The 27,381-nt window shown below is 36.5% G+C and overlaps 2 protein-coding genes and 1 pseudogene across 3 annotated transcripts; 2 read left to right on the forward strand and 1 right to left on the reverse strand.

The window, feature by feature from the left end:
• The first annotated feature begins 4,482 nt into the window (after positions 1–4,482).
• On the forward strand, positions 4,483–10,832 carry LOC113281491 (ribonuclease J-like). 2 transcript variants are annotated; one of them, XM_026530259.1, is made up of 17 exons: positions 4,483–4,787; positions 5,152–5,380; positions 5,508–5,631; positions 6,233–6,289; positions 6,439–6,627; positions 6,709–6,786; positions 6,893–7,075; positions 7,181–7,261; positions 7,352–7,417; positions 7,524–7,616; positions 7,755–7,880; positions 8,117–8,230; positions 8,709–8,816; positions 8,900–8,997; positions 9,095–9,546; positions 9,654–10,099; positions 10,375–10,832. In XM_026530259.1, exons 1-17 carry the CDS (start codon positions 4,676–4,678, stop codon positions 10,459–10,461), a joined length of 2,643 nt encoding a protein of 880 aa, XP_026386044.1. In that variant the 5' UTR covers positions 4,483–4,675; the 3' UTR covers positions 10,462–10,832. The 2 variants fall into 2 exon arrangements, with proteins under 2 accessions (XP_026386044.1, XP_026386045.1); XM_026530260.1 differs by having other exon boundaries at positions 5,161–5,380.
• Positions 10,833–12,129: 1,297 nt separating this feature from the next.
• LOC113281493 lies at positions 12,130–14,952 on the forward strand (annotated as a pseudogene).
• Positions 14,953–18,904: 3,952 nt separating this feature from the next.
• LOC113281492 (ABC transporter G family member 28-like) lies at positions 18,905–22,921 on the reverse strand. Its single transcript, XM_026530261.1, has 2 exons — positions 22,451–22,921; positions 18,905–22,371 (listed from the first exon to the last, which is right to left on the reverse strand). The coding sequence occupies exon 2, from the start codon at positions 22,213–22,215 to the stop codon at positions 18,943–18,945; it is 3,273 nt and encodes a 1,090-aa protein (XP_026386046.1). The 5' UTR covers positions 22,216–22,371; positions 22,451–22,921; the 3' UTR covers positions 18,905–18,942.
• Positions 22,922–27,381: the final 4,460 nt, after the last annotated feature.

A 27,381-nucleotide genomic window follows, 5' to 3' on the forward strand; every position in this document is an offset into this window, starting at 1 on the left:
ATAAGTTACACATGCATTTGACTAGTTACACAAGCAACTCAAATGTGTAGACGCAAGTTACACATGCAATTTGGATGTGTAGACGAAAGTTACACATGTTGTGCATCATCACATAATAAAATTCTTTGATTTGTGATTCTCATTCACAATTTCATCTAGTTTTGAAATTGTTTCCGCTTCAGATTTGTTCAAACAAGTTGAACAACAACAATTGATGATCAAAAATAGAGAACCAAAAAAATCAAACAAAATCGAAACTAACTAACAAAATATATAGTGGATGTGTAAAGGAAAGTTACACATGCAATTCGGATGTGTAGACGCAAGTTACACATGCAATTTGGATGTGTGGACGAAAGTTGCACATGTTGTGCATCGTCATCAAAATGAGAAACTCAATCACATTGAAATATTAATCAAATTCTGAACAAAAGAACAATAAACTCAAATCATAAAGTTTATACAATTTCAATATGATAATTCAAACCACATAACATCCAAATTGAACTTACATTTAAGTTACACATTTTACAAAACAACATGCCTACCTAGATTTGTTGGTTTCTTCTTGTATCAACAAATATTAACAACAATAATAAACGAAATTCAGCTAGTAAATCTCTTCTCAGATCGCACATGCGAAACAATCCAAAACATACAATAACAACAACAGTTACACCTGTACAGGACAATATGTGTAACTTGAAGTTACATTTTTTTATAAAACATCATCTATACCTATATTTGTTGTTCTACTTCAGATACAATGTTTCTTCTTCTTCTTCTTCTTCTTCTTCTTCTTCTTCTCAATATCAACAAACACTAACAAGAATTATAAACGAAAATCATCTAGTACTAAATCTCATCTCAAATCAAGCATGCAAATAATCCAAAAAACAAAATAAAAAATCGTAAAAAACTAAAAACAAACTTGAAATCAAACAATAACAACAAAATTCGTACCTAATTTTATTGTTATTCTTCTGAAACAATATGGTTTCTTCTTCATGTTCTTCATATCAACAAATTCCAAATCAGAAAAAAATCAAAAATCAAAATCATAGATCGAAATAAAAAAACTCAAACACCAATAGATTCGTACCTAAATTTGTATTTCTTCTTCTAAAACGATGTTGTTTAAGCTTCTTCTTCTCATTATCTACGAATTAAAAACAATAGAAAAATCAAAATCAGTAGATCGAAAATAAAAAACCCAGAATCAAAAAGAAAAAACAACAAAAACAGCAAAAACATACCTAAATTATTGTCTTCATCTTCTTAGATCTGCAAAAAACTTCTCAAAATCAACAATCTGCAACTTAGCTAGTTTAATACCGTGAATCAAACAAATGCTGTAGAACAACAAAAGCTCAGTAATTGTGATTCTTCTCGGGATGAAATAGATCAAACAAATGGAAGAAATTAATTCAATTGATTGAAGAACTGTAACTTAATCTCAGAGCTCTGAAAAGTGAAGAAGAAATAAGAAATCTGATTTGATTTTCTATTTCTGTTACTGTATAAAACAACTATAAACAGTGGAGGTTATTTTTGGTATTAAAAAATTTATTAAAAAAGTTGATGACGTCAACAATCCGTGAGAATTCAAAATCTGGGCCCAACATTAAAAGTTTCGGGCCTAAAAATATTAAAATGTGAAAGAATGGAGTTGATACTGAATGATTCATTTTGTGGGGTTTCTATATGTTGGACCCATATAATAGGGGTTATAGTAGTTTCTATATGTTGGACCCATATAATAAGGGGTTATAGTAGTTTTCACATAAAATAACTAGGAATTACCAATAGGTACCATTATAGTGTTCTTAGTTAGTGGCAGGTCCACCCATTAAAGCCCACTAATCAGAGGTCCATAATTAAAAGAAAACATGAAAATAGACCAAATTTTTTAAGCCCAGGTCCTGTACACGTGTGGAACATATGAGGACGTATTTTTAAATACCGAAAACACCCTTAAGTATATAAAGCAGTAACCAAATCCATTTCTTCTTCATTTATCGATCTATTCTTCTTCTTCTTCTTCATTTTCTCATTTGTGGTTCGGTGAAAAGCTCCGGCTATGAAGATCTTCTGAGGTGTTGATCAATTCGTGAATTCAAAATAAGATTAATCGGTAGGTTCACTTCCTTACTGTTGGTATAGTTTAGGTTTTCATTTTTCCTTTCTTCTTCAAAAGCTAATTTTAATTTAGGTTTTTTTTCTTCTCGGATTAGAGAAATTTTTATGTTTATAGCAAAATCTAATGTTTAGGTATTAGATCTGATGTTGATTCGGTTATATTCAAAGTTTTGTCATTGTTTTTGGATTCTATCAGCGTTTTTTAATTGATTTTTGGGTCCGATCCATGAGTACGTATATGTAATACTGAAATATTTGTTTTGATTCTGAGGTATTTCGTAAGTTGATTTACCTATACTGATCTTTATTTTAAGTTTTTTATTGATTCTATCTTAATCTGAGATCCAAATCTCTTGATTTCATGGGAAAAAGAATTCAAAATTCAGATTTTAAGGTTCCGAAAAGAGGAATTAAATTCAGTTTTTTTGTGTTTATGATCTTCATGCTTGATTCGTTAATTTTTTTACTTCAATTTTGGTAAAAATACTTTAGATCTAGATAGATAGTGATGTTTTATGTTCATTTCATTATTAGATCTGATGTTTTAACTCGGTTTTGTTGGTCTTTGGTTTGTTTTTAGTTTGCTTTTGTGTATTAATCATCAGTACATATATGATGTACTGAAGGTTTTTGATGAAAATAGTCCAGATCTAGTTATAAAATCATGTTTTACGTTTGTTTCGTTTGTAGATCTAGAATTTTAGTTTCATTTTGTTGGCTTTTGGTTTGGTTTCAGTTTAGTTTTATGTATTAACCATCAATACGTATATGACGTACTGATTTTTCTGTGTTTACTATGCTTCTATATGTTTGGTTTCAGTTTTTGCTTGTGTATTAAACATCAGTACGTATATGACGTACTGTTTTTATGAATCTTGATCGTAATTATTCGATTTTTTGGTTAGATTTTGATGGTTTTAGCTTATTTGAACTCTCAATTTGATTTTCTAGTTATTTTCTTTCTTTATTTTCTCAAAATCATACTAATCATACTTGTTAAGAGTACTAAGAAGCTCTGTGCTGTAAGTTTTGTTGATTTGAATTGGATTGTTTTAGGAATTGTCATGATCTTCGTTGTTGTTGCAGTTTTTGAATCGTTTTTTTTTTTGGAATTGCTATTATGGATTATAGAGTGAAAATTGATAATAAATGTGCATATCTTGTGGTTCACTTGTTTCAGGTTATGCTAGATACAATAGGCCCTGAATTGCAAGTTCTTAATAAAAGTGAAAAATCGATTGCACTGAAGGCTGAATCATCGGTTGTTTTGACTCCGGATCAAGATAAAGAAGCAACTTCAGATGTATTGCCAATCAATTATGATGGATTAGCAAAGGTGTGCTGAAATTTTGGTTAAATCATAGTGTAATTTCAATTTGGGCTTGGGAATTGTTGTCACATAATTCGAATATGTTTGCGTTCTGTTGATGTATATCGTAAAATTGGAAAAAAATGATTAGGAAGAAGGATGACAGTGTAGATGTTCCCTTGAACCTTCCAATTGTTGTCTTTGCGATACTGTGTGACTATGTTATCCTAAGCTATATGATTCTGTGCAGGAAGTAAAGAAAGGAGACACCATCTTTCTAGGTCAATACCTGTTCACAGGAAGTGAAACTACATCAGTTTGGCTTGAGGTAAGGCACTGAACTCTGACATTTGGAGGATTCATCAATTCTTTTTTACAGGCAGTTGATTTTTATTTCATGAATACGCAGTACGTACAAGGCGTACTGATAGAAACTTCTTTCGATTCTGTTTTATTTAGAGTTTTGTCACTTTTTTTTGTTTGATCCATGAGTACGTATGCGCAATACTGAAATATGTGCTAATTTATTTATAATTGATTCTAACAGATATGTACTTTACCTGGAAGCGGTGCAGCAGATATATACTCAAATTGTAAGCAGCGGATATATACTCGAATTTGTAAGCAGTGCGACAGATATGTACTCAGATTTGTAAGCAGTGCGGCATATATGTACTCAAATTTGTTAGCATATATGTACTCGAATTTGTGAGCAGTGTGCCAGATATGTACTCAAATTTGTAAGCAGTGTAGACACACACGTTTGGTAGTAGGGAGTATTATGGTCATTTCTATTTTTTTATTAATTTTGGACCTCCAGATAAAAAAAAAATTCTGATTGGACCTTACTATAAATAACTATATGGGCTTTGGACCAATCAACAAATTTTCCATAAAATAATCCAACACTAGGCTAGGGTTAGGGTTCTTTTTATGGACCAAGTTCGGTTTTTTGTGACCCGATCGTTTGTATCCGGTTCGGATTTCATAATTATCCACCCTGCAACAATATGATGATAAGAGATACTATTTTTTCATCCCCACTCATTCACTACTCTCTCCATTCCTTTCCCGCTTTAAGCGTTTTCACTCTAATTTCAAGAAGAAGGGGTTCTAGGGCATCTCTCAAAACCCTACCAAAGCCCTTGTTTTTCTTCATCTTTGAAGCTCCTTTACTGTTGTGGTTGTTGATGATATTTTGAGGAGGCACTGAAATAAAATCAATAAATGGCTGCTTTAAATGCTTTATCTCTTTGCCCTTGCAAATTCTCTTCTTGTCTAAGAAATCCCAGAAGTAAACCTTCTGTTTCTTGTTCTGTTGGTGTTCCTTCTATATCAGGTAAAAAACTTAAAAATCTTAACCTTATTTCTTGTATTCAAGTTCTGTTGGGTGTTAATCCAGGGTGCAATTGCCCGTCAGTGGTAATCCCAGGTCCAAACACTCAGTTGAAATTCTGAAGTTAAGGCTATGTGGGGCAGTTTCCCCATGGCTTTTGTGAAAACCTAAAATGTAAGGTCCAAACCCTCAGTTGAACTCCTAGAGGAAGTCAAGTCCAGAGGGGCTACTGCCTCAATCACCCATGTGTCCATCTCTTTGCCCCATAACCTTGGATTTTAGCTTAAAGCTGAAACATTTTTATGCTATTGAATGATCTTGTAGAATGATATTTTATGTGTACTTTCTTGTTGGGATTGGATATTAGGTACTCCAGGGACCAGAATACCAATGAGTAAATCAATCAGGAGAGAAGGGCCGGGGAAAAGTATGGCGGATTCTGTTCAACGCAAAATGGAAAAGTTTTATGAAGGGTCTGATGGTCCTCCAATTCGAGTTCTCCCAATAGGTGGTCTGGGTGAAATAGGGATGAATTGTATGCTTGTTGGGAATAATGATCGATATATCTTGATTGATGCAGGAGTAATGTTTCCAGAGTAAGTTTGCGAGAAATAACAAAGTAAAATATATGTTTTGTTAGCTGTTATGGTCATATTGTGGTACTTTAAAAAAAATCATTCACTGATATGTTAACTGTGGTTGGGTGGCTGACTTGTGTCTCAGTGATGACGAGCTAGGTGTCCAGAAGATTATACCCGACACAACATTCATAAGGAGGTGGAGCCATAAAATTGAAGCAGTAGTTATAACACATGGGCATGAGGATCACATTGGTGCGTTGCCCTGGGTAATGTTTCCTTTCTGCTTCTTGAGTTTTACTTTTCATTTTACAGTGATCAAAATGCTAGGCAACTGTAATCTAGGGTTGTGGACATCCTCTTTTCAGTATTGGGCATGTTAGTTCTCAAATGCCCGCAAGGTGCAAACTGCAGAAATTGATGAGATATGTTACAGGAAATCTTGCCTGAAGGATTAACAGTTACGCCTCTGCATGCATCATTTACACACCATTGTCATAGACTGTCTCTTTGCATCTCTTGTTGTACTTTACATAGGGGTCTCTCCTGCAATCCTCACGAGGAGTTGATTGCCTGGTTCCAGTGAAGTAATTTGTTGTGTTCCTATCTATAAATCATGTTCTATTCAATTAGTTTTCCACCCTCTTGATATTGCGTAGTAGGGATGTAGAGAAACGAAGAATACTGGTACCTGCATTCAAGCTATTATGTTAGGGAAGTGTTAGGCCTCTGCAGTAAACTGGTCCGTGGTTTTCGTTATTCTCAGGTTCAATTTGCATATCTGTTTGTTAACCATTTACCAAGTGAGGTTTGAGCTTACAATATATCAAGTTAGGAAAATTTCGAACTGATTGTAGTGCCACTGAACAGGTTATCCCAGCGTTGGATTCTCATACACCAATATTTGCTTCATCCTTCACAATGGAGGTAACTTGTTAAATATATATTTTTTTTCGGTCTAGAGAGGTTGCTTGTAATATCTTGTGTTTGCTTGCCTTAAAATGTTTTCTGACCTTTTTAATCAGCTAATTTCGGTAAAGATGATTTGCCCCTCTTTTATTTCTTCTTCCTGTCAGCTCATTAAAAAGCGTCTGAAGGAGTTTGGAATCTTTACCTCTAGGCTAAAGCCATTTAAGGCGAAAAAGAAGTTCACCGCCGGGCCATTTGAAGTAGAGCCTATCCGGGTTACCCATTCTATTCCTGATTGTTGTGGATTGGTACTACGTTGTAAAGATGGTACAATTCTACATACAGGAGACTGGAAGGTAACTCCAACTCCTCTACTCTATTTGAGTTTAGCATGCAATATGTGGGAACCGATACACTGAGAACTTTTTCCTTATCAGATTGATGAATCACCGTTGGATGGAAAAGTTTTTGATCGAGAAACTTTAGAGGATTTGTCAAAAGAAGGAGTTACGTTAGTAAGTTACTTGGTCTCTTTATGATGTTCTGTCGCATGTTTCTTCTTCTCATTTCATTTCTCCCTTAAAATTGTTGAGTTTATTGAATTAATAAACTCCTCGTCAGATGATGAGTGACTCTACAAATGTGCTTTCACCTGGAAGGACTATCAGTGAGAATGTTGTGAGAGATGCACTTCTGAGAAATATTTCAGCTGCTACTGGACGAGTAATCACTACTCAGTTTGCATCTAATATACATCGCCTTGGAAGTGTTAAAGCTGCAGCAGATTTAACTGGGCGGAAGTTGGTGAGCTACTTAGTTTTTTTTCCCCATGTAGTCTGCAACTTCAGAATTCTGAAGCCAGAGAATTTATCTTTATGGAGATTTCAGAATTATTAGTTATTGTAACAGGTATTTGTGGGCATGTCATTAAGGACATACCTGGATGCTGCTTTTAGAGATGGACAGGCGCCAATTGATCCATCAACTCTGGTATGAATTGTCTATACTACTAACCACTATCTTAAAAATCATTTCTTGATTGGTTCTTTATGTGATTGTCATGTTTCATTTTGTATTTAGGTGAAAGTGGAAGATATTGATAACTATGCTCCTAAAGACTTGCTAATCGTTACAACAGGATCTCAAGTAAGATCACTTGGGTGAATTTTGATCCGAAAACAAATTTAGTTCCAATTAATCAAAACATTTCCAAAAGCATTAAGATGGTGAATGACTCGTGTATTATGTCTAGGCAGAACCACGTGCAGCCCTGAACCTTGCATCATATGGAAGCAGTCATTCCCTCAAATTGACCAAGGATGACCTGATTCTATATTCAGCCAAGGTAACTATTTCTGCTGTTGATTAGGAAGGAATCCGACTTTAATTTTTATCTTCTCTGTTTGTTTTTGATTTTTGCCGATATCCGATGTGCTCCGTTCGTCATGTCATTATTAACAGGCCTGTATTGATTTTGTTCAAGGTAATTCCTGGAAATGAGACTCGAGTGATGAAAATGATGAACCGAATCTCAGAGCTGGGTTCAACAATTGTGATGGGAAAGAGTGAAGGCCTTCACACATCTGGCCATGCATATCGCGGAGAACTTGTAAGTTTCCACAAATCCAGAATACTTAGTATAAGGTTTGGGGTATTCTGTATCCAACTTTTGAATAATTTAGTTATTTGTGTGATGACAAAAATAAATAAAATTTTGTTGCGAATGCTTAATCGCTTAAAATGGTTGTCATCTCTTTTGCACTTTATTCAAGTATTTATTTAACTTAATTCAGTTTTATATTTTTGTGCCGCGACATACTTTAACATAGCACCTATGTTTTGTAGGAGGAAGTACTTAGGCTGGTGAAGCCGCAGCATTTTCTTCCCATACATGGAGAACTTTTGTTTCTGAAAGAGCATGAGTTACTCGGAAAATCAACTGGCATCAATCATACAACTGTGAGATATTCCCTATTGCTTGATTTTAAGAAAGAGTGTTCACAGATAGATGACTTACATCTTTTCTGGTGATATTTGTTTTTAAACTAGCTTAACAAAATCTATGATCCACATGGAATTTTGAATATGGATATCTCTACATCAAAAGTTCACCGGAGTTATTTATTTATTTTTGATCAGTTAATAAAGTTATATATTTATAACAGATAAAATAAAGAGCATCACAAGTTTAAGATATTAATGAGTATTTATCTGGGGACAAAACCTCCATGTTAAGGATAAATCAGTTGTAATAATGTGACTGATACCTCTAGATTTTGTTTTCTTATTGACACAAATTTGAAACTGAACTCAATTTTTATTGCAATGCCCTCATATCTTAACATTTAAGTCCCCGCTAGATCATCAGAATAACAAGGGAAATGCAGCAGTTTATCGTACAATATGAATTTAGCTTATGTAAACTTTCTCATAACAGGTGATAAAGAACGGGGAGATGCTTGGAGTTTCACATCTAAGGAACAGAAGAGTCTTGTCTCAAGGGTACGCGAATGGGCTTATTCCATTGGGAAAGGAGAATTTGCAGGTCTGTGAGATTCTTTGAGGAGGTCTTCTTATTCTTTGTGCAAGATGCTAATACTAAAAAAATCTTTTTCAACTATGTTGCAGCTGATGTACAGTGACGGGGACAAAGCTTTTGGAACATCTTCAGAACTTTGTATTGATGAGAGATTAAGAATAGCAACTGATGGCATCATTATTGTCAGGTTCTTGGATACACTCATATTATTTATGCTGTTGTCTAATGGATGTGAAGTTTTACAACACAAAGATTATATATGTTGAAATTACTTTCTCTTGCAGCATGGAAATTATGCGCCCCGAAACCAGTAACAGTGCAGTTGCACCCACCATAAAAGGAAAAATTAAAATTACCACGCGTTGTTTATGGCTTGATAAAGGAAAGCTCTTGGATGCACTACATAAAACTGCAAATGCTGCACTATCAAGCTGTCCGATAAACTGCCCACTGGCTCATATGGAAAGAACTGTGTCTGAGGTGTTGAGGAAAATGGTAAGAAAATACAGTAGTAAGAGGCCCGAGGTTATTGTCAATGCTATGGAGAACCCATCTGCTGTTATAGCTGAGGAGTTGAAAGAAAAGTTGTCTGGTAAATCTAGAGGGGACTATGGGACATCTGCGTTGAACAAAGCGGATGACGCACATCCCAGACAAAAAAGGTCAAGCAAGAGGATTGAAGAGGGCAAGGCTGATACCTATCTTAGGAAAAACACGACACAACAAGATGTTAAAGGTCATATATATTTCTTGCAGATATGTTCAAGTGATGATTTTGGTGATTGGATTCTCTAAGGCACCTTTAGTTTCTAATGTTTTTTTTCTGGGTTCTGTTCATTTCAGGTAAAAGTATAGATGAGCGATTACTGCAGGAGGAAGACACGACAGTCTCCAGTTCTGACTCGACGAGCTCAGCATCATCCATTGAGGGTGACACAGATGATTTCTGGAAATCATGTGTAATAAAATCACCGATACAAGGCGAGAGCGGTTTGGTAGAAAAAAACTTGGTGCTCAACCAGGATGGAAGTGAAAGCAATGAGGATGAGTCTGCTGAATCGTCAAATCCTGAGAAAGCTTCCGTCAAGCCCGTGAAACGCAACAAATGGAAGCCGGAAGAGATTAAGAAACTAATTAAAATGCGTGGGGATTTGGATGTGAAGTTCCAAGTTGTGAAGGGCAGGATGGTACTGTGGGAGGAGATATCTACAAATTTGCAGGGTTATGGAATTAATCGAACCCCAAGCCAATGCAAGTCTCTTTGGACATCTCTGCTTCAGAAATACGAGGTTGGTCATCTTTCTCCCTCTAATTTCATTGTTATAAATAAAGGAAATCTTGATGCAAGAAATATAGGATATTTGAGACACGCCTAAAACATCTTAGCCCCAAATATGATTTCTTCAAAGTAAAAGGTTTGTGAGCATCAAACACATTCCTATCTTATGGTGACGTTTGCAGTGTAACCTTACAAGTGGAGGAACAAAGTCAGAACTCTAAAACATGTCTAGAATAATCAAGTCTACTCTTAGCTTGTTTGATGGTGAGTTTTTGCTGTTAACAGGAAAGCAAGATCGACGAGAAAACCAGTGGTAGCTGGCCATACTTCACGGACATGGAAAAGATTCTCTCTGATCGTGAGTCAGCTTAACCAACAGAATTAGCAAATGGAGGTCAGCAAAAACCATGTGTACTAAATTTTGTTCCCGAAAACAGTCTTTGAGCAACGGCTGTAAGTAAGTCGGCGTCAGTAGTAGTCAACAGATTTATCACTTTTTAGCAGCCTTTGGAGTTTCACAACAACACTCCATATAAGTGTGGTTGTATCACAAATGTTTCCATACATGAGAAAGTAAATTCTTACCCACTTCAGGGAAAACCCTTGCTTATGAATCTGTTTATTCAAAGTTACACAACTCAAGTTAGTCAAGGAGTCTTGTAGAAGATAAAGATTGTAAGTAACCTAAATATGTATGATTAATTAGTAAGAAAATTAATAGATCATTGTTTTTGGTTTTGGCATTTTGTGATTGCATAATTTAACTTGGTCCATTTAAAAACATGGGGTGGTGGCTCAAAAGTCACAATCGCATAGTACAGTATTGAATTAGCTGTAGGTCAAATTAAAATGGGTAACCCACCATTTCTTACATCACCAGCTTCATGTTTATAAGAAATCCTAAAACATAAATTCTTAAACGCATACTCAGTTTTGATCCCTATTTGTCTGTCAAAAAAAACCCTAACCTTATTATTATAATCAAGAAGATTAGATTACTAACCCCACTAATTTAAAAGTTTCGTTTGATTCCGAAAAGTGAAACTAATCTTCTTATGACTATTCTAAGTGTGAGACCATGGCGGGGTTAAATAGATTCCGACACTTTTAAGTGGCGGCTAAATACATTCCAGGAGAGGCTCTTTAGTAAAAGATTACTACTTTGTAGCTGGAAGTGAAATCAGTTAACGGTCGGAGGCCTGTTTGGCTACACAATGTACTGTTTCCGGTTATGTTCCCATCTTGTTTTATTATAGTCAACCAGAAGCTACAATTTTCCTGAGAAATACACGTGAAATTTACCATCAACAATGGCAACTACCTAATTCTCCTCCATGCGTCTACTTATCTCATTCATATTAAGAAATTCCTTAAATCATCCGTCTCTTATGCCGTAGTTTTATTACTTGCCAGAAGAGACCTTTTAATTGTTGAATTCTCTAAACGTCTTTGCTACATTAATTTACCTGCTCCAACTAAAGTAATCACATCTTACTAACATATTCTCGGAGGAGAAAAAATTTAAGGTTTAGATCATAACCCAGCTCATTCATCATTTTTCAGTTTTTGCCTTATCATGAATGTCAAAATTTTAGGTACAGATCAGTTTATGTCAAGAGTTCGATGAAAACATGAGTTTGATCAAAATTGTAGAGATTTTAGACTAGGAAGGATATGGCAACAGGAGGATTAAGTGGGAATAATGCAGCTGCAGCCATCGTTTTGGCAAGTAAAGCAACAACTGCATCATCAACTGATGTGGTCTTGAACAGTCAAGGTGATCAAGTACAAGCAGCTTCCAATGGAAACAACAACAATAACAACTCAACATCAGGTCCAAGCTTTGCTATGCCTCTGATTCCGGAAGCAGCGGTTGTTCAGCAGAATAATTTCGAATCATCAGGTGTTTCGGGGTTAACCTTTTCTAATAGTGCTCCTCAAGTAGCACCTATTAAGAAGACACCGTCATTCGGATCGAATTTGAGACTCACAGAACTTGGGAGTTTGAGTCCTCAAGTTCAACTTACATCCATTTCTGGACAACCGTCTCCCCGAGATAAAGAATTTCAGTCCAAATATGGACAGACCGCCAAAAGTTCCAACAACTCCTCGAACAGCAGTACTAGTACCAGGCACGACGTCTGTTTTTTCCAAGGCGAAATCGAGATTCTCAGAGCCGCCTGTACCAGCTGGTTTTAATCCGGTGGATGATTTGAAGAAGGCTTCCTTGATGCAAGAAAGTCAGAATACACCTTACAGAGCATCCCCGAACAACAATACAAACGGTCGGAATTCACCTTACAAGGCATCCCCAAATAACAACAGATCCAGTGCTGCTACTACTCCAAAGGATAATACAAAAGCAGCTCCGATTACGCCAAAAACGCCGTTAATGGCATCTCCGGGCCCGGATGGAGGAGGAGGAGAAGAAGAAGACGAAGAAGAAGAAGATGAAGACATTTACTCGAGTGAGAAAGCACCTACTTTGATGCAGAGTTGTCGTAAGAAAATGAAATTTTGGACTGTCCTCGAGTGGATGTAACGGCTACGCTCATATTAAGCTTAACAATTTCCAAGTTGAAGAATTTAAGGATTTCAGAGTTGCATTTTTGGAAATGGTGTGTGCTACTATTGGTGATTGTTTGCGGTCGGCTGTTTACAGATTGGTTAATGAAAGGTTTGGTTTTCCTGGTTGAGAAGAGATTCATTCTCAAAAAGAAGGTTCTGTATTTTGTTTATGGGTTGAAGAAGAGTGTCCAGGTTTGCATTTGGTTGGCTTTGGTTCTTCTTTCATGGACTTTGTTCTTTGATGGGAAGCTAAAGCTATCCAAAGACGATAACAAGTTTATAAGATATGTTACAAGGGCTCTTGTTTCTTCTCTAGCTGGAGCTGGTATTTGGCTACTCAAGACTCTTTTATTGAAGATTTTAGCCTCTTCTTTTCATGTCAATACCTTCTTTGACAGGATTCAAGAATCATTGTTTCACCAGTATGTCCTTCAGGTGCTCTCTGGACCTCCAAAAATGCAGCTGGCCGAGAACATTGGGCGTACAAAGACTATAGGAACGTTGAGTGTGCGTAGTACTACGAAGAAAGGGAAAGAAGGCCAAGTACAGGAAATCGATGTGAACAAGCTTCATAAACTTAAGCAAGAAAAGGTATCAGCTTGGACCATGAAATTATTATGTGATATGGTGAGTACTACAGGTCTTTCTACACTCTCGGATGAAATTGAAGACCTTTATGACGAAGAGCAGAAAGATGTGGAGATTACTTGCGAGTGGCAAGCAAAGGCTGCTGCTTTTCGGATTTTCAAAAACGTTGCAAAACCTCGTGAAAAGTAGGATTACCTCTCCACTTTCTTGTAATATGCATTCTGTTAGTTATATGGTATCATCAGTGCTTGGATGAACTACCAAATTCGTAGACGATTTCTAACTCAGTAACTCTCACTTGTTTTATGTGGACTAGGTATATTTATGAAGAAGACCTCTTAAAATTCTTAACCAAAGAAGAGGTGGCTAATGTCTACCCACTCTTCGAAGGAGCGGTGGAGGCTGGGAAGATAAAGAAATCAATGTTGAGGAACTGGGTGGTAATGAATCTTCTGCAAAGTTTTTGTTTCCTTGATGTTTAATTGTCTTTCGTGCGTAGGTCAAAAGGATTCATATGCCTGGTTTTCACAGGTGAAGGTCTACCTTGAACGTAAATCGCTTGGACATTCTTTGAATGATGCACAAACAGCTGTAAGAGAGCTGAACAAGATAGCATCTGTGATTGTGCTTGTAATGATTGTCATAGTATGGGTTCTTTTAATGGGAATCGCTACAACACAGTTTCTAGTTTTCATTTCATCTCAGATGTTACTGGTTGTTTTTGTGTTTGGAAACATGGCTAAGACGGTATTTGAAGGCATCATATTCGTGTTCATAATGCACCCGTTTGATGTTGGTGACCGTTGTCTGGTTGATAATGTTCAGGTAATAACTCGCTAAAAAGGGAATGCCGTATCCTTTCTATTGATATTTCAGTTCACTTATAATACTTGTGCTTAATCAGTTGTACAATTGTTTCAGATGGTTGTTGAAGAAATGAACATATTAACGACAGTTTTTCTGAGATATGACAATCAGAAAATGTACTTCCCCAATTCTGTGTTGGCAACTAAAATCATCGGCAACTTCAATAGAAGTCCCTTTATGGGTGACGCTGTGGAATTCAATGTCAATGTTGCAACTTCAGTTGAAACTATTGGAGAACTAAAAGCTAGAATAAAGATGTATGCCACTTTTCATATTTTTCTCTACTTTTTGTAGCTCAAGTCCTTTGTACTTATTTTTCGTGTTTCTACAGCTGAACAATTTTTTTTTTTTGTTTGGAACTTCAGGTACATAGAAAGCAAACCACAACATTGGAGTCCTAATCACACTGTAGTGGTGTTGGAGATTGTAAATGTGCATGACCTGAAGATGGCTTTGTATCTCAGTCACACAATGAATCACCAAAACATGGGAGAGAAAAACAACCGAAGGTCGGATCTCGTCTTTGAGTTGAAGAAAATATTTGTAGAACTCAAAATTGAATTCAAACTTCTTCCTCAAGAAGTTTATGTTACATATGCTGGTTCAGCACCAGTAGTTATTGGGTAATGTCGAACACTCCATTATTCAACAGCACCAGTTTGCGAACATTTCTAAGCCAGTTTCGTTGGTGCTGCCTTCAAAAATACATACTTTGGTAAAGCTAGTGGATGATATTGCATTGATACCATAGACCTGGTTTCCTTGTGCAATACTTCCTATAAACTAATCTTTGAAATTGAACATGTCCAAAGCATTTGAGGGAAATGGGTTTTCGTGATACATGGTGCTCCCATATTCTGCAGTACATTGTATATAATTAGAGGCCCAAATACTGGCTCCAGAATGAAGTTAGGCCAAAAGCTTGAATTCTAGAGCTCCTGGCCCCTTATGAATTCTAGAGTTCTTGGTCCCCTACCAATGGGAATCAAGAGTTTTGCATTTTATTCGGCATTCACAACCTCTACTTCTCCGTAACTTTCTTCCCACATCCTCTCTTCTTTTTCCAGTTCTCATACGGCATGAAGTTGACGGGAGATTATGATGTAGGTTTTCGTTCCTTTTCTTTGTATACCCAATTGATCAGAGACTTTAATATCCTAGAGGTTTAGCAGGCCGATTGGAAGACGCATAAAGCAATTTTATTTGTAAATCCTAATTCGTATTCTTCTTTTACTCTTTTTTATATTTACTGTTTCCGTTAGATTCGGTCTTCTTATCGCGTGTTCTTATTTTCTCTCCACCTTCTTTGCATATTTTGCAGTGGCATCTAATTGTGCCCTAGACATCCAAAGAAACGTTGTATATTCCCTGTATCGGCCCTGAAAAATTAATCGATGTAATCCGGATCTTCCTCTCTCTTAGCAGGTATAGATGCGATAAATTCGATGATTGGTGCTAAGTTTTGTGATTTCTGATTGGGATAAGTGATTTCAGGGAGGAGATTTAAACATCAATTATTTCCATGTAAAGAAAATAGGTTTTCTTGCGTATACATAGCAGGTCAGTGCACACAAGAATCCATCTGTTAATGTGGTTAAGTTGAAATGTTCTTTCGTCGGTGGTGTTTGATAATGTTTGTCATGTTCACAAAAGATTTCTCAAATCTCAACCATGGTCACTATAATGTGCTTTCATTGTTGTTTATGTTTCTTCTATAGAATGCTTTCCATTATATAATTTATCTTCTCGTGATAATTTATGTGTTCCTGTTTTCGTTTTATCTTATTGGCTCTTCTCAATAAGATGTGGACGGGGAACTAAGAGCATGAAGTCCAATAGAAATATGCTAGGTAAAGGTTACAAGTGGCTTATATTCTACTCAACTCTTTGGGGTTATTGAAGGTACTTTTTCATAGTGATTGCAGTTTCTATAATGGAAGTTCAAGTTTGATTATCCTTCAAAAATTGAGTTTTCATTCAGTTTTTGGTATACCGAATTAGACAAAGGCTTCCTATCTAGGATTTTCGCAGGCCTTAGAAAATCAATCACTCGAAGAAGATAAATATATATATATATATCTACATCTATCAACAATGGTGGCAAAGTTTACACTAACTACGTACTATGATGATTATACGAAGTATGGGTTTTTAAATATCGAGTTGTGACGGCACAAAAAAACTATATTCCATTGTCCATCAACAATAGTGATGTTTTTCCGTATCTCTCATGATTATATGCAGCATAGCACTACTATTAATTTTTAGAACTATTTTGCATCATATAGCAAAGTATTTTGCATCATACAACAGGTACACCACAGAGAGTGTGGGTCTTTTTCATTTTCCTCATTATGAAAGATCATTGTAGGGGTATGAAAATACAATCAAAGTAATAGGTCAAAATTAGTTTTTCTTCTGTCTTAAAAGGAGGGTGTGAAATTTTACAGCTTCTAGGATAATGGTTGTTATGATATTGCATTGAAACAATATGATTGATAGAGTAATATGATAAGAATTATTTAGAAAAAATCGTTTGACGAACGGATTGTTAGGGAGTTCTTTTCATATCTTCATTTATAAACTATTCTAACTATTTAAAAAAAAATGTTTTCTTGCAAACGACAGAAACTTACAAACTAGAATCACGATATGGAGCCACCTTAATAAAGGGAATTAGGTGAGCCTCATTGAGCAGTTCCGGATCACATATAATGGGCGAAGGTCATCGTGAAGGGAGTCACTCTAGGTATCTGAAAGTTCTATGACTGGAGTCTCGTGAAGGGAGTCACTCTAGGTATCTACAAGTTCTATGACGGAAAATTCCCATGTCAGCTGCAGTTTTCTCAGGGTATGGTTTCTCAATCCTAGGTATCTTTCATAGATAGGTGTGATCACTGGATGACATAATTAAGCTCTTCTTGCTAGATTAAATAGTTGTAAGGTTGGTATTATTTTCTTGGAATATGAGAATGTTGGTATGCTCATAAGGAACCAAGTGAGCTTTAGTGCGGGAAGCAGTTACTGGAAATTCATATTTTAGTGGTTTAGTAAAGCTACTGAACATATCGATGCTAAGAATAGAAGGGATTTAAGATATTGAGATTGTTAGGGACATCATTTTGATAAGTATGACGGACTGCATCATTTTGACATGTTTTTATATCTCAAATTAGTGGACGTCATGTGCCCTTAAAATAATAATCTAAATGGATTCATTTTCACCCAGTCTTCACATATGTATAGGTGGCTTACATAAGTTGCTATTGCATCTTATCTTCAATTTCTCATGTGAGTTGAACACCACGGTTCATGATACTCCCTTTGTTAATGTGAACTGATGAATCCATTTCTTTCTGTGAAGTACAAGTCTATGACGCTTTTTTCCCTCTCATCTCCGTTGGTAAGAACTAAAGTAGATATGTCCAAGGCAAAGCTGGATGCATATTAACAGATATGTTGGTAAGTTCTTGATGCTTTAATTAACTTTAAATGAATGAGTTCAGATGTTTTTGTTTATCGTACACCAATTCTTATGTTATGATTCATATGAAATATTGTACTCCGAATCTTATAATTTTATGATTCGCTAGATTGTGGAGATTTAGCTTTGCATTACATCATTTCAAACACAAATCATAGCTTATTTATGTTAGGGCATCATAGCTTAGTTATGTTAGGACTCCTGAGTTATATAGGAGACAGACCGACATATAAATGCCCAACCTTATTATAAACTTGCATGTTTCTCAAATACCTACCTCTAAGTGACGGAGGTAGAGTCTTGGTGATTATCAAAATTTCGATTTTTTTTTTTGCATTTCTCATAAATTAAAGTGTGTATCAGCCATACAAACTGAACTACTGTACTTGCTGAATTTTTTCCATGACAATACAAATTTACTTATCCAGTTATGCTGTTACGAAGACCATGCAGAGTCTTGGAGTTCACTTTCCAAGACCAGTTTTCACTCATTGGAAATGCTATGTGGTAGTTTTCACTCATCACGTCAAAGTTCGAAAATTACTGATAAAAATAATTTGCATATAAAGAAGCGTTCAGTAATTTACATTCAGGTAACAAGCAATTACTAATAGTAGATTATAAGTACTAGATAACATAAAATTGTGTCAGATGCAGGTGTCGCTGGAGATGGAGAAACTCCAACATCAAAGGGAGGGGAACTTGAATATATTAGAAGAACTAAGTGGAGACAAAAAATGAGAGTTCTTGACAAAGTATACCAAATGTAAACTTGACGGAGTTGTGAGTTGTAAAATTCAATTTTAATACTTTACGTATTCAAGTTTCCTAATCGTATAATTAATGTTTTTTTATTGCTTAATCGATAACTAGCTCGGTCTGTTTTCTTTCTTGAGTTGTTTTTTTTCTTTTTTTACGTAACCAAGTACATATGTTTCTCTAGATTACAATTCCGAGATTAATTTGATTGAAAATAGATTTCGAATTCGATATACCTTGAGTAAAACTAAGCAATCTAATTGATAGATTTTTTTTTTGGATATTATTTGAATTGACTATCCCCGTGCAACGCACGAGTAAGATACTAGTACAACTGAAAGAAGAAGACTTTTAGCAGTTCCAAGATTGAAGCTATATATCTTGGTGTATATTTCGCTTCCACGTATTTTTACTTTCAGAAAGCCAGTAAAATTGCATTTTCTTCTCTACGGGGGTATCACGGTTAAATTTTGATCTCTAGTATGCAACAACAGTCTCTCCCGCCTGTTTCTTGTTTTTGATACAAATGAATAACTACAGATTAGTTTATCCTCTTTTTTTTTTTTTTTTTTTTTTTTTTTCCTTAATCACTTCTTTATGAAGGTAACCAAACAAAAGAAAGCTATCAAACGACTAACTACACCCCAAAGGAGGAGGATTGCTATACAAAGACCCCAATCATGAAGATCATAGCCACTTTTCGTCAGCGAACCACATCGTGTTATCAACCACACTCCAGAGTACCTTTTAGCATTTGCAATCACGAACGCCTCCAATGCCCATTTTGTGTAACATAAGTTAGCTATGTTCTCCATTACATGATCTTTTTTGTCATCTTGAGTTGCAATCAGCGTTAAAACAACAGGAAGAAGCACGGACCAAAGCTGGGCAGGACCAGGTTCGAGGAAAATGGCAAGTACATATGCTATGCCGGTCACACAGTAGACGAGGCAGACCAAAATGATGTAGTTATCTGTAAAGGAAGACCGTGGATTGTTGAAGAAATAGAACATGGAGAGGTAAACCAAAGGCTTGATGAGTGTATTGAAATGATCAATTGTATCCTTGGAGAGAAAATAAGCCAGGCTGCTCATTCCGGAAGCCCTCTCTCTCCGGTAGATTAGCTTGTCCAGAGCGAATGACCTCAAAGCTGCAATCTTGCTTAGCAAAGAAACAGCAATAACGGTATAGGTATAACCAAGCGCCCCGAATGTCTCATCACTCACCTTAGCTAATGTTCCTAAGCAGATTCCAGCAAGTAGTAAAAGAAGAAAATCAACAGCCTGTATTCTAGCCTCTCGCAACCGTTGCTTTGTCACCCGTCCCAGAAAGTATCTGTATTGCCGAAGTACCCCAGGAGTTACCCGGTTAGATAATTCCTTAGACTTCAAGAAATTATGCTGTAGTAGATCCTTTTCAATCTCAACGTTAGTCTTGACATCCTTCCATAACTCTCCAGCGAAAGAAGTTTCTTCAGTTTCGGCGCTAGTATCTGTTGCTTTTGCAGAAGAAGCAATGGCATCAGCAGTCTGCAGCATATCTGGAGGTACTTTGTAGCCGTTGTGAAGCATCCATCTAATTGGAAGCTGTTTAATACTTGTGCCGCCCGTTGGTTTTACTATACCCTCCAAAATGTCGATGAAGTAATCCGGAGGATTTATACGGTCAGGGACGTTGATTCCAAGGCTGGAGAAGTATTCTTCAACTTTCTTTACAGGTCCATGATAGACAGTAAGACCACCCTTGGCTAGTAGTATTAAATCGTCAAACATTTTGAACAAAGCATAACTTGGTTGATGAACAACCATGCAGATGTTGACACCTTCAAGAGCCTCCCTGCGGAGTGCTCTTAGGAGCAATTGAGAAGAGGAACTGTCTAGACCTGATGTAGGTTCGTCTAAGATTAGCAGCGACGGTTCCATGACCATTTCCAAACCAACATTCACTCTCTTCCTTTGTCCTCCAGATATTCCTCTCTTTTCAACTGTTCCAACTAATGACTCTCGTATTCCTTGCAGACCCAAGGACTCGATAACTCTTTCCACAACCAGAACTTTATCTGGTTTCGGTAAGTCAGCCGATAGTCTACACCTAGCACTGAACCAAAGATTCTCTTCAACTGTTAAGTTCCCGTGAACGATATCATCTTGTGGTACAAAGCCAATGATCTTTTTGTAAGAGTGTATGGGTTCAATCTTTCCATTAATGAGAACTAAACCGCTCACTATACATCCAGTCACCTTTCCTGCCAGAGCACTAAGAAATGTTGTTTTTCCAGCACCAGATGGCCCCATGACAGCAGAAACACGACCAGGCATGATTTTCCCCGTAACAGACCTCAAGAGATGTATGTGTTTGCCTTTCAAAGTTAGTGTTAAATCTTTGAAGGCAACCTCTATCACAGGCCTAGGCCTTATCTCAATATCAGCAGCCATTGAAATTACTCCTGAAAAGGTCAAATTCTTGTTTTGCTGTTGCAGAGCTTTTTCTTTCTCAAGCTGCCCATATGCATACTTGAAAATCTGGCTCTGTGTGTGCATTTGTTTACCTTTTGGCATATGCTTCTTTATATTCTTATCTCCAATTTCCAGACTGAATCCCTCGTTACTATCAGGGTTCTCCTCGAGCTCTTTCATCATCTTTGTCAGGTTACTTGGTTCCCTTTTACTTGTCTTCGGAACACTTGGTGGCAGTGGTCCACTTTTCCCGAGACCGAAAAATCTCGATGACCCCGATCTTGTAGACTTTTTGCGAGAAAATGTTCGTGAAAATTGTGACTGCAGTCCAATCGCACCCTTCTTTGCAACTTCTTTCGCGGATTTCCACCTTTCACGTGCTTGTGCAGTTTCTCTCGCACTCCTTGCTGCTGCTTCCCTTGATTTAGCCTGCCTTCTCTCCCTAGTGGTGAGGACTTGGTCCGAACAGTTATAAAATATGATTAGCAAGGCACTCAAGCTAGCGAAAAGAATGACACCATATGCGGTAATATCTTGGTTTGTAGTGTTCGAGCCACAGGAGGCCAACTTGAAGCACTTTGTTTCAGAAGTTGATCCCATTCTGCAGTAGTGCCCAGGGGTGCAAGGAGTTTCCTTGGTGGTACTTGGACAGAATGATCCAGCAGAGCAGAATATCTCGCTACTACTTCTAACATCCGCCCAAAAATTTGCTCCTCCGCAAGTATGATTCGGCCTCCCGGGAGGTAATTGGTAATGGTAGGGTTCACATACTCCAGAACTTTGATTGAGTTTTGCAAGAGGGCAGTAAGCACCTAATGGGCAAGGCATCATGCACGTCAAGCCCTGAGGGCAGAAGAAACCCTCGCAACAAGGCTGACAGTCGGTGGTTCTAGAAGGAACATGCTGCTTGTCTTTCATGTCAATCTTTTGGTTAGCCCCAGCACTACAAGCCCATCCTGGCTCACATCCATCAACCCAGGAAGTCAAGTTACAATTACTGTTAAGCTTCAAGAAATTGGCATTCCCTGAACTACTCCTTTCAAATAAACCCTCAAAGTAGAACTTCAACTCTGCTGCTGTGCACAGGCGCTGAGGGAGATCTCCTTTTGTTTTCTTAATGCAGGAAGCTATGAAATCCAGATTCTTGGTAAAATTGAAAGCTCCATCCCAATCAGCATCGAAATCCATAATGCAAAAATTGAGATTCTTTGTAATTTCGGCACGAAATATTGGTGTGAGATTGGCAAGCTTAGCATTGATAGCCGCTGTGATAATTGGAACCGCTAAAGTATTGCCCGTCTCACTAAACTCACCACTGTCTTGACATTTTACGAATTGAAAATTCAAAATAATAAGTATCGGAATTACAATCCAACAGATTGTAAAATATCTTTCTCTTTTCATTTCTGAATTTATATCCCGATTGTGATAAATTTTCTATCTTCTGGTTGAATCCAAAATTATAATCCAACTGCAAATTCCTCTCTATTGAAGTAATTAAAATACGTCCGGTGACGTTGATGATACATACACGACTTGAGTTCGTCAATCTCTTAATTCCTACAGAGTCACCAATAACAGTGATCCAACCAAAATAGTGATATGCAAATTAAACAGAAAAATGAATGAATTCCAATACCTTTGGTTTGGAAAATGGATGATGAGAAGTGAGAATTAAACATTGCATCGCTTGTAAACTGCAGCGGCCATCACTGTTCGCATCCGTCGAAAATTTACACTAATAAGACATAATTAATGAAAAAGCTTACTCCTCGACACCATAATTTCTATAGGCCGATTAAAATAAGATTTGAACCAAAAGTGCACGTAATTGAATTCCAATTCCACTTGAGATTGAAGGCATCAATGGTGCTTTCTCTTCTTCTTTTTTTTTTTTTCTTTTTTTTTTTGTGAACGAAAGTAATTTTTATCATAACATTTTTATTTGATCTTTTAGAAGAAATTGATAGGAAAAATTAAAAAGTTAAAATTTTTTTTTTTGGAAGATCAAGAAACAAATTAACGAGGAATTCGGGAATCATATTTCTCAGTCCAACATTTTTTTCTGTTACTTATCAAATGGTTTTCGTTTTCCACCAAATTATTTGCTCTAGACCCATAAAACTAGGCTTCTCAGTATACCATAAACATTTTGCCTATGAATAGAAGAATCGTAGACACCCAAAAATAGAACAGACGTTCATAACATCACATTTGAAATTTTCATATTTTGATCTTACTAATCAACCCTGACGAGCAAATGTCTAATGTTTCCTCGATGGCTCAAGATATATCCGGGAAAATGTAGTCTTTCTTTTTATTCTCGTAAAACTAGACTATCGGCCATTATGACGTGCGTGCGGAGGTGAAAAATTGTCGGGAAAGAACAGTCTTTTTTGTAAATAAAATTACCCTAATGCCTATATGTACTGCATGTACAACTCCCTTCAGGACTTCAAGTTTTTTGATGATCAGAATGCTGTCAACTATAGTGCTGCTAATCAGATCTTGCATACCAACACATATTATTTGGGAAACTCCTCCTCCTCTATTTGTGAAGATTAACGTGGATGGAGCTTTTGATAGTGGAAGAGGCACAGCATGAGCAGTGGCTCGAGATTCTTTTGGTGTTTACGGCACTATACGCTTCGATGCTTTTTCTCAAGCAGTTGCCGAAGCACGGCCGTAGAAATTGGGTCTACAGCTAGCTCAAAGTCTCCAACTTTCAAACATCATCGTGGAAGGTATTGGAATATGGGAAAATTAGGGGGAGACCCAAAAAAAATAATATTCTCATTGTCAAGTCCACAATTAATTTTAGGTACCATGACACCCATAATTATTTCCGTGACACTCATAATTATATGAAATCATTAAAAATATATGCATGACGGATTATGCATCCGCATGACAGGTTATGCATCGGGGTATAATTGGCAACGTAACTTGGATATAACATATCTAAAAATTCGTGCCTTGAAATTTTACAAATTTTATATCGTTGGAAATCTTTTTAAGAGAGCTACGCAACGAGTACAAACAAAAATATAAATTTTTTGTTTTTCACGAAAATATTGGAGGTGATCATCATTTTATGCAAAGTTTTCGAAAACTTGATACATAAACATTATGCAGCCACAAAAAAAGATGCATAACACATTCTGCAGACGCATAACGAATTATGCAACCATTTTCTCCACTGCATAACAAATTATGCATTTGGATAACAAAGTTATGCATCTATAACAAGTTATCTAACCATTGTTTTGGTTGATTTTAGTGCGTACATAAAAAAGATTGATGCATAATGCAGTATGCATCCATATTTACGGATGCATATCAGGTTACACATCTATTTTCTCGATGCATAAAAGATTGTGCAACAATTTTCTCGATGCCTAACGCATTATACAATCATATTTTCGGATGCATAACAGGTTATGCATCCATTTTCTCGAATGCATAACATGTTATGCATATATTATTATAAGTGCATAACGTGTTATGCAACCTTTTTTTTTGTTGGTTTCAATACTAACAAAAAGTAGCTGCATAACGTGTTATGCAACCATTCTTTGTACTGCATAACAAGTTATGCAAAAAAAAAAGGTTGCATAACTTGTCATCCACCTACAATAATAGCTGCATTACGTGTTATGCAACCATTTTCGGGACTGCATAACAAATTATGCAACATATTTTTTTAGATGCATAACACCTGCAGCACAACTTTTTGTCGATCTCCAACCACTGTTAACAGCATCTCAACTTCCTTCCCAACATCTTCCAGCATTAAGACCATAACTAAACGACTAACCAATTCAATCAAATTAATCAAAACTCCCTCTAATCCAAATTCTAAGTACGTTCATACAAGATTTAAACATAAGCAACATTTTATCCATATGAACAATTACAACATTCGGTAAGCAAATAAAGAATTAAACAAACATGTTATGTAATGGGGCCTCTGCCTTCCCGTTTAATCAACATACACAACATAATGATTGGTTGGTTTCATTTTAGAAAACATAATTATGTCATGAGAACACAAGCCAATAAACCATTCTTCAATATACGTACCTTGCATAGTGTTCCTACGGCCTTACCTTGTGTTATTGCTGACCCCCATTCTTCAATAACTGGTCGGTCATGCTTTTTCTCGAACACTTGATGTACGTCATTGACAATGGAGAGGAACTGCACATCAATTCCAACAACAACCGAAATATATAGACGCATCAAAATCATCACAACAACAATCTTCTTCTCTTATTGTCTAAAAAGTTTCCCCTAAACCTCAAATTACGACTACATCTTGTATGGACTTGATACATTCCACTGTCAAAACCCCTGAAAACTCCCTTGTTTAGCATAATTAATTTCACCAATTTTGCTGGCCATAGGTGAAACCAATTGAACCAGCACATTCGAATTTCTTCTTCAATTAGTTGTAACGCTCACGGAGCTAATACCAGCGAATCTCAATTTAAGACCATAACTAAACGACTAACCAATTCAGCCAATATAAATCTCCACTTCCTTGACCAAACTTCAAAATACAGATTCACACTAAAACCCATGATTCAAACAATCAATAACCCATGATTCAATTCCATAGCATCAACGCAACACCTTTCTTCACCTAATTGATTTGTTCTCAAAATTCAGACCCAATCAAGACACCACCGTAATGATTTTCCCATCTGATTCTTCATCTTTTCCTCCTCAATCTCAATCACTACCACCCAATCTCCATTACCACCACCACCATTACCAGACGAAGTCAAAAGAAATAGTTCAGAGGAGAGGAAGGGGGAGGCGCAATGATAACGGGATACGAGAGATTGAAGGTTAGAAGAACAGAAAAGACCGAAACCTAATTTTAGAAATTCTGGGTGTGAGAGATATTTTACCCTAGAAAATGGGCGCGCGTCTGAGAATTTTTGAGTGTGGGTTTCATAGTGGGAAGAATCTGTAAAATGGGTCTCCCTGTAGTTTTCACTTGGAATATATGGCTTATGCAAGTAATAAGACCAAGTCAGTAACAGGAAGCCCAAGTCATTGACAGGATCTGAAGACCAAGTCAGTAACAAGATTTCTATAATCTACCTAGACAAGCTTAACCTAGCTAGTCATCATAATTAGTTGTTAATCCTCTAGGGTTTCTCGTTATCCTATATTCTTATAAATAGGAATATCTATGTAACTGTAAATCTCATCTCAGTATTTCTGATGATCATCAATATTATTCACCCTACGGGGTTTGTCAGTGGACGTAGGCGTTAGTCCGAACCACTTTAATCGTTGTCTTCCTCCATCGATCTATAATTTCTATTCTCTTATCATAAATCTAATATGGTATCAGAGCAGGCTATTTGAGTTATTTGACCACATCTTTACTCCGCGTCACCCAATTTATTTACTGTCCACGTGTTAGACCCAACGAGGCTACACGTGACGAGGTGTGTTGAGATTATTAGTCCCACATTGTCTGGGTTATCTAAGATCATGCGGTTTATAATCCTTCGGGTCACTCCAATCATAGCCAATTGGTTTTGAGTTGGATTCCCATATTCTAACATATTTGCAGCTCCAACCATTGCTACAAAGTTGTGCAATGTCATTGATCACGAGAATCCGTACCTTGGATTAGTATTACTGCTTTCTTCACTCAAAGTCAACTATTGATTATTGGTTTCAGATTTAATTATATCATTATATCAAACAGATTGATTGCGGACTTGCTTTCAATCAAATATAAGCTTCCTTGTTTTCCTTAAAAATAATTATGTATGGGACTTATTACCTGTACACTGTACCTTCGGAAAATTCTCTCAAAAATTTCCATTTTTTTTTGAGAAATATCCTTTCAGTTCCGAATATATCATTCCATATATTTGGATATCTCAAAACTTCCGAACATAGTTCCATGTTCAGTTTTATTTCCTAAAATATTTCTCATATCTCAGGAGATTTGATTCAATCCCAAATTTTTTTTTTTCCATTTATCCTAGAATATTGCTCATAAGTTACGAGTTGGTCACAAACCCATGTGGGAGAACACACCGAAGAAAAAAAATCATATTGCTGGCTTAAAATACTTAAGAAAGCCTGCTCATAAAGTTCAATTGCCAAAGTCCGTGAATGAAGATCACATGCCATGGTCGAAGTACATCTTACAAAGTTTAGTTTACAAGGTTTCTTTTCAGGATATTATTCAAGATGCACACTTCAGTTCTCTTTGTGTCCAAATTGGGGGGGGGGGGGGTATGCAAGTAACAAGACCAAGTCAGTAATAGGAAACCCAAGTCATTGACAAGATCAGAAGACCAAGTCGGTAACAAGATTTCTATAATCTAGCTAGATAAGCTTAACCTAACTAGTCATCATAATTAGTTGTTAATCCTCTAGGGTTTTTGATTATCATATATTCTTATAAATAGGAATATCTGTATAACTGTAAATCTCATCTCAGTATTTCTGATGATCATCAATATTATTCACCCTACAAGGTTTGTCAGTGGACGGAGACGTTAGTGCCGAACCATTTTAATCGCTGTCTTCCTA

The sequence above is a fragment of the Papaver somniferum genome, chromosome 5, assembly GCF_003573695.1.
Source record: "Papaver somniferum cultivar HN1 chromosome 5, ASM357369v1, whole genome shotgun sequence".
NCBI lineage: Eukaryota > Viridiplantae > Streptophyta > Magnoliopsida > Ranunculales > Papaveraceae > Papaver > Papaver somniferum.

Coding starts and splice junctions, on each gene's coding strand:
- LOC113281491 (XM_026530259.1), top strand. CDS start 4,676: ATGGCTGCTTTAAATGCTTTATCTCTTTGCCCTTGCAAATTCTCTTCT. Junction 7,617..7,754: donor TGATTCTATATTCAGCCAAG/GTAACTATTTCT, acceptor ATTTTGTTCAAG/GTAATTCCTGGAAATGAGAC. Junction 7,881..8,116: donor ATGCATATCGCGGAGAACTT/GTAAGTTTCCAC, acceptor TATGTTTTGTAG/GAGGAAGTACTTAGGCTGGT.
- LOC113281492 (XM_026530261.1), bottom strand. CDS start 22,215: ATGAAAAGAGAAAGATATTTTACAATCTGTTGGATTGTAATTCCGATA.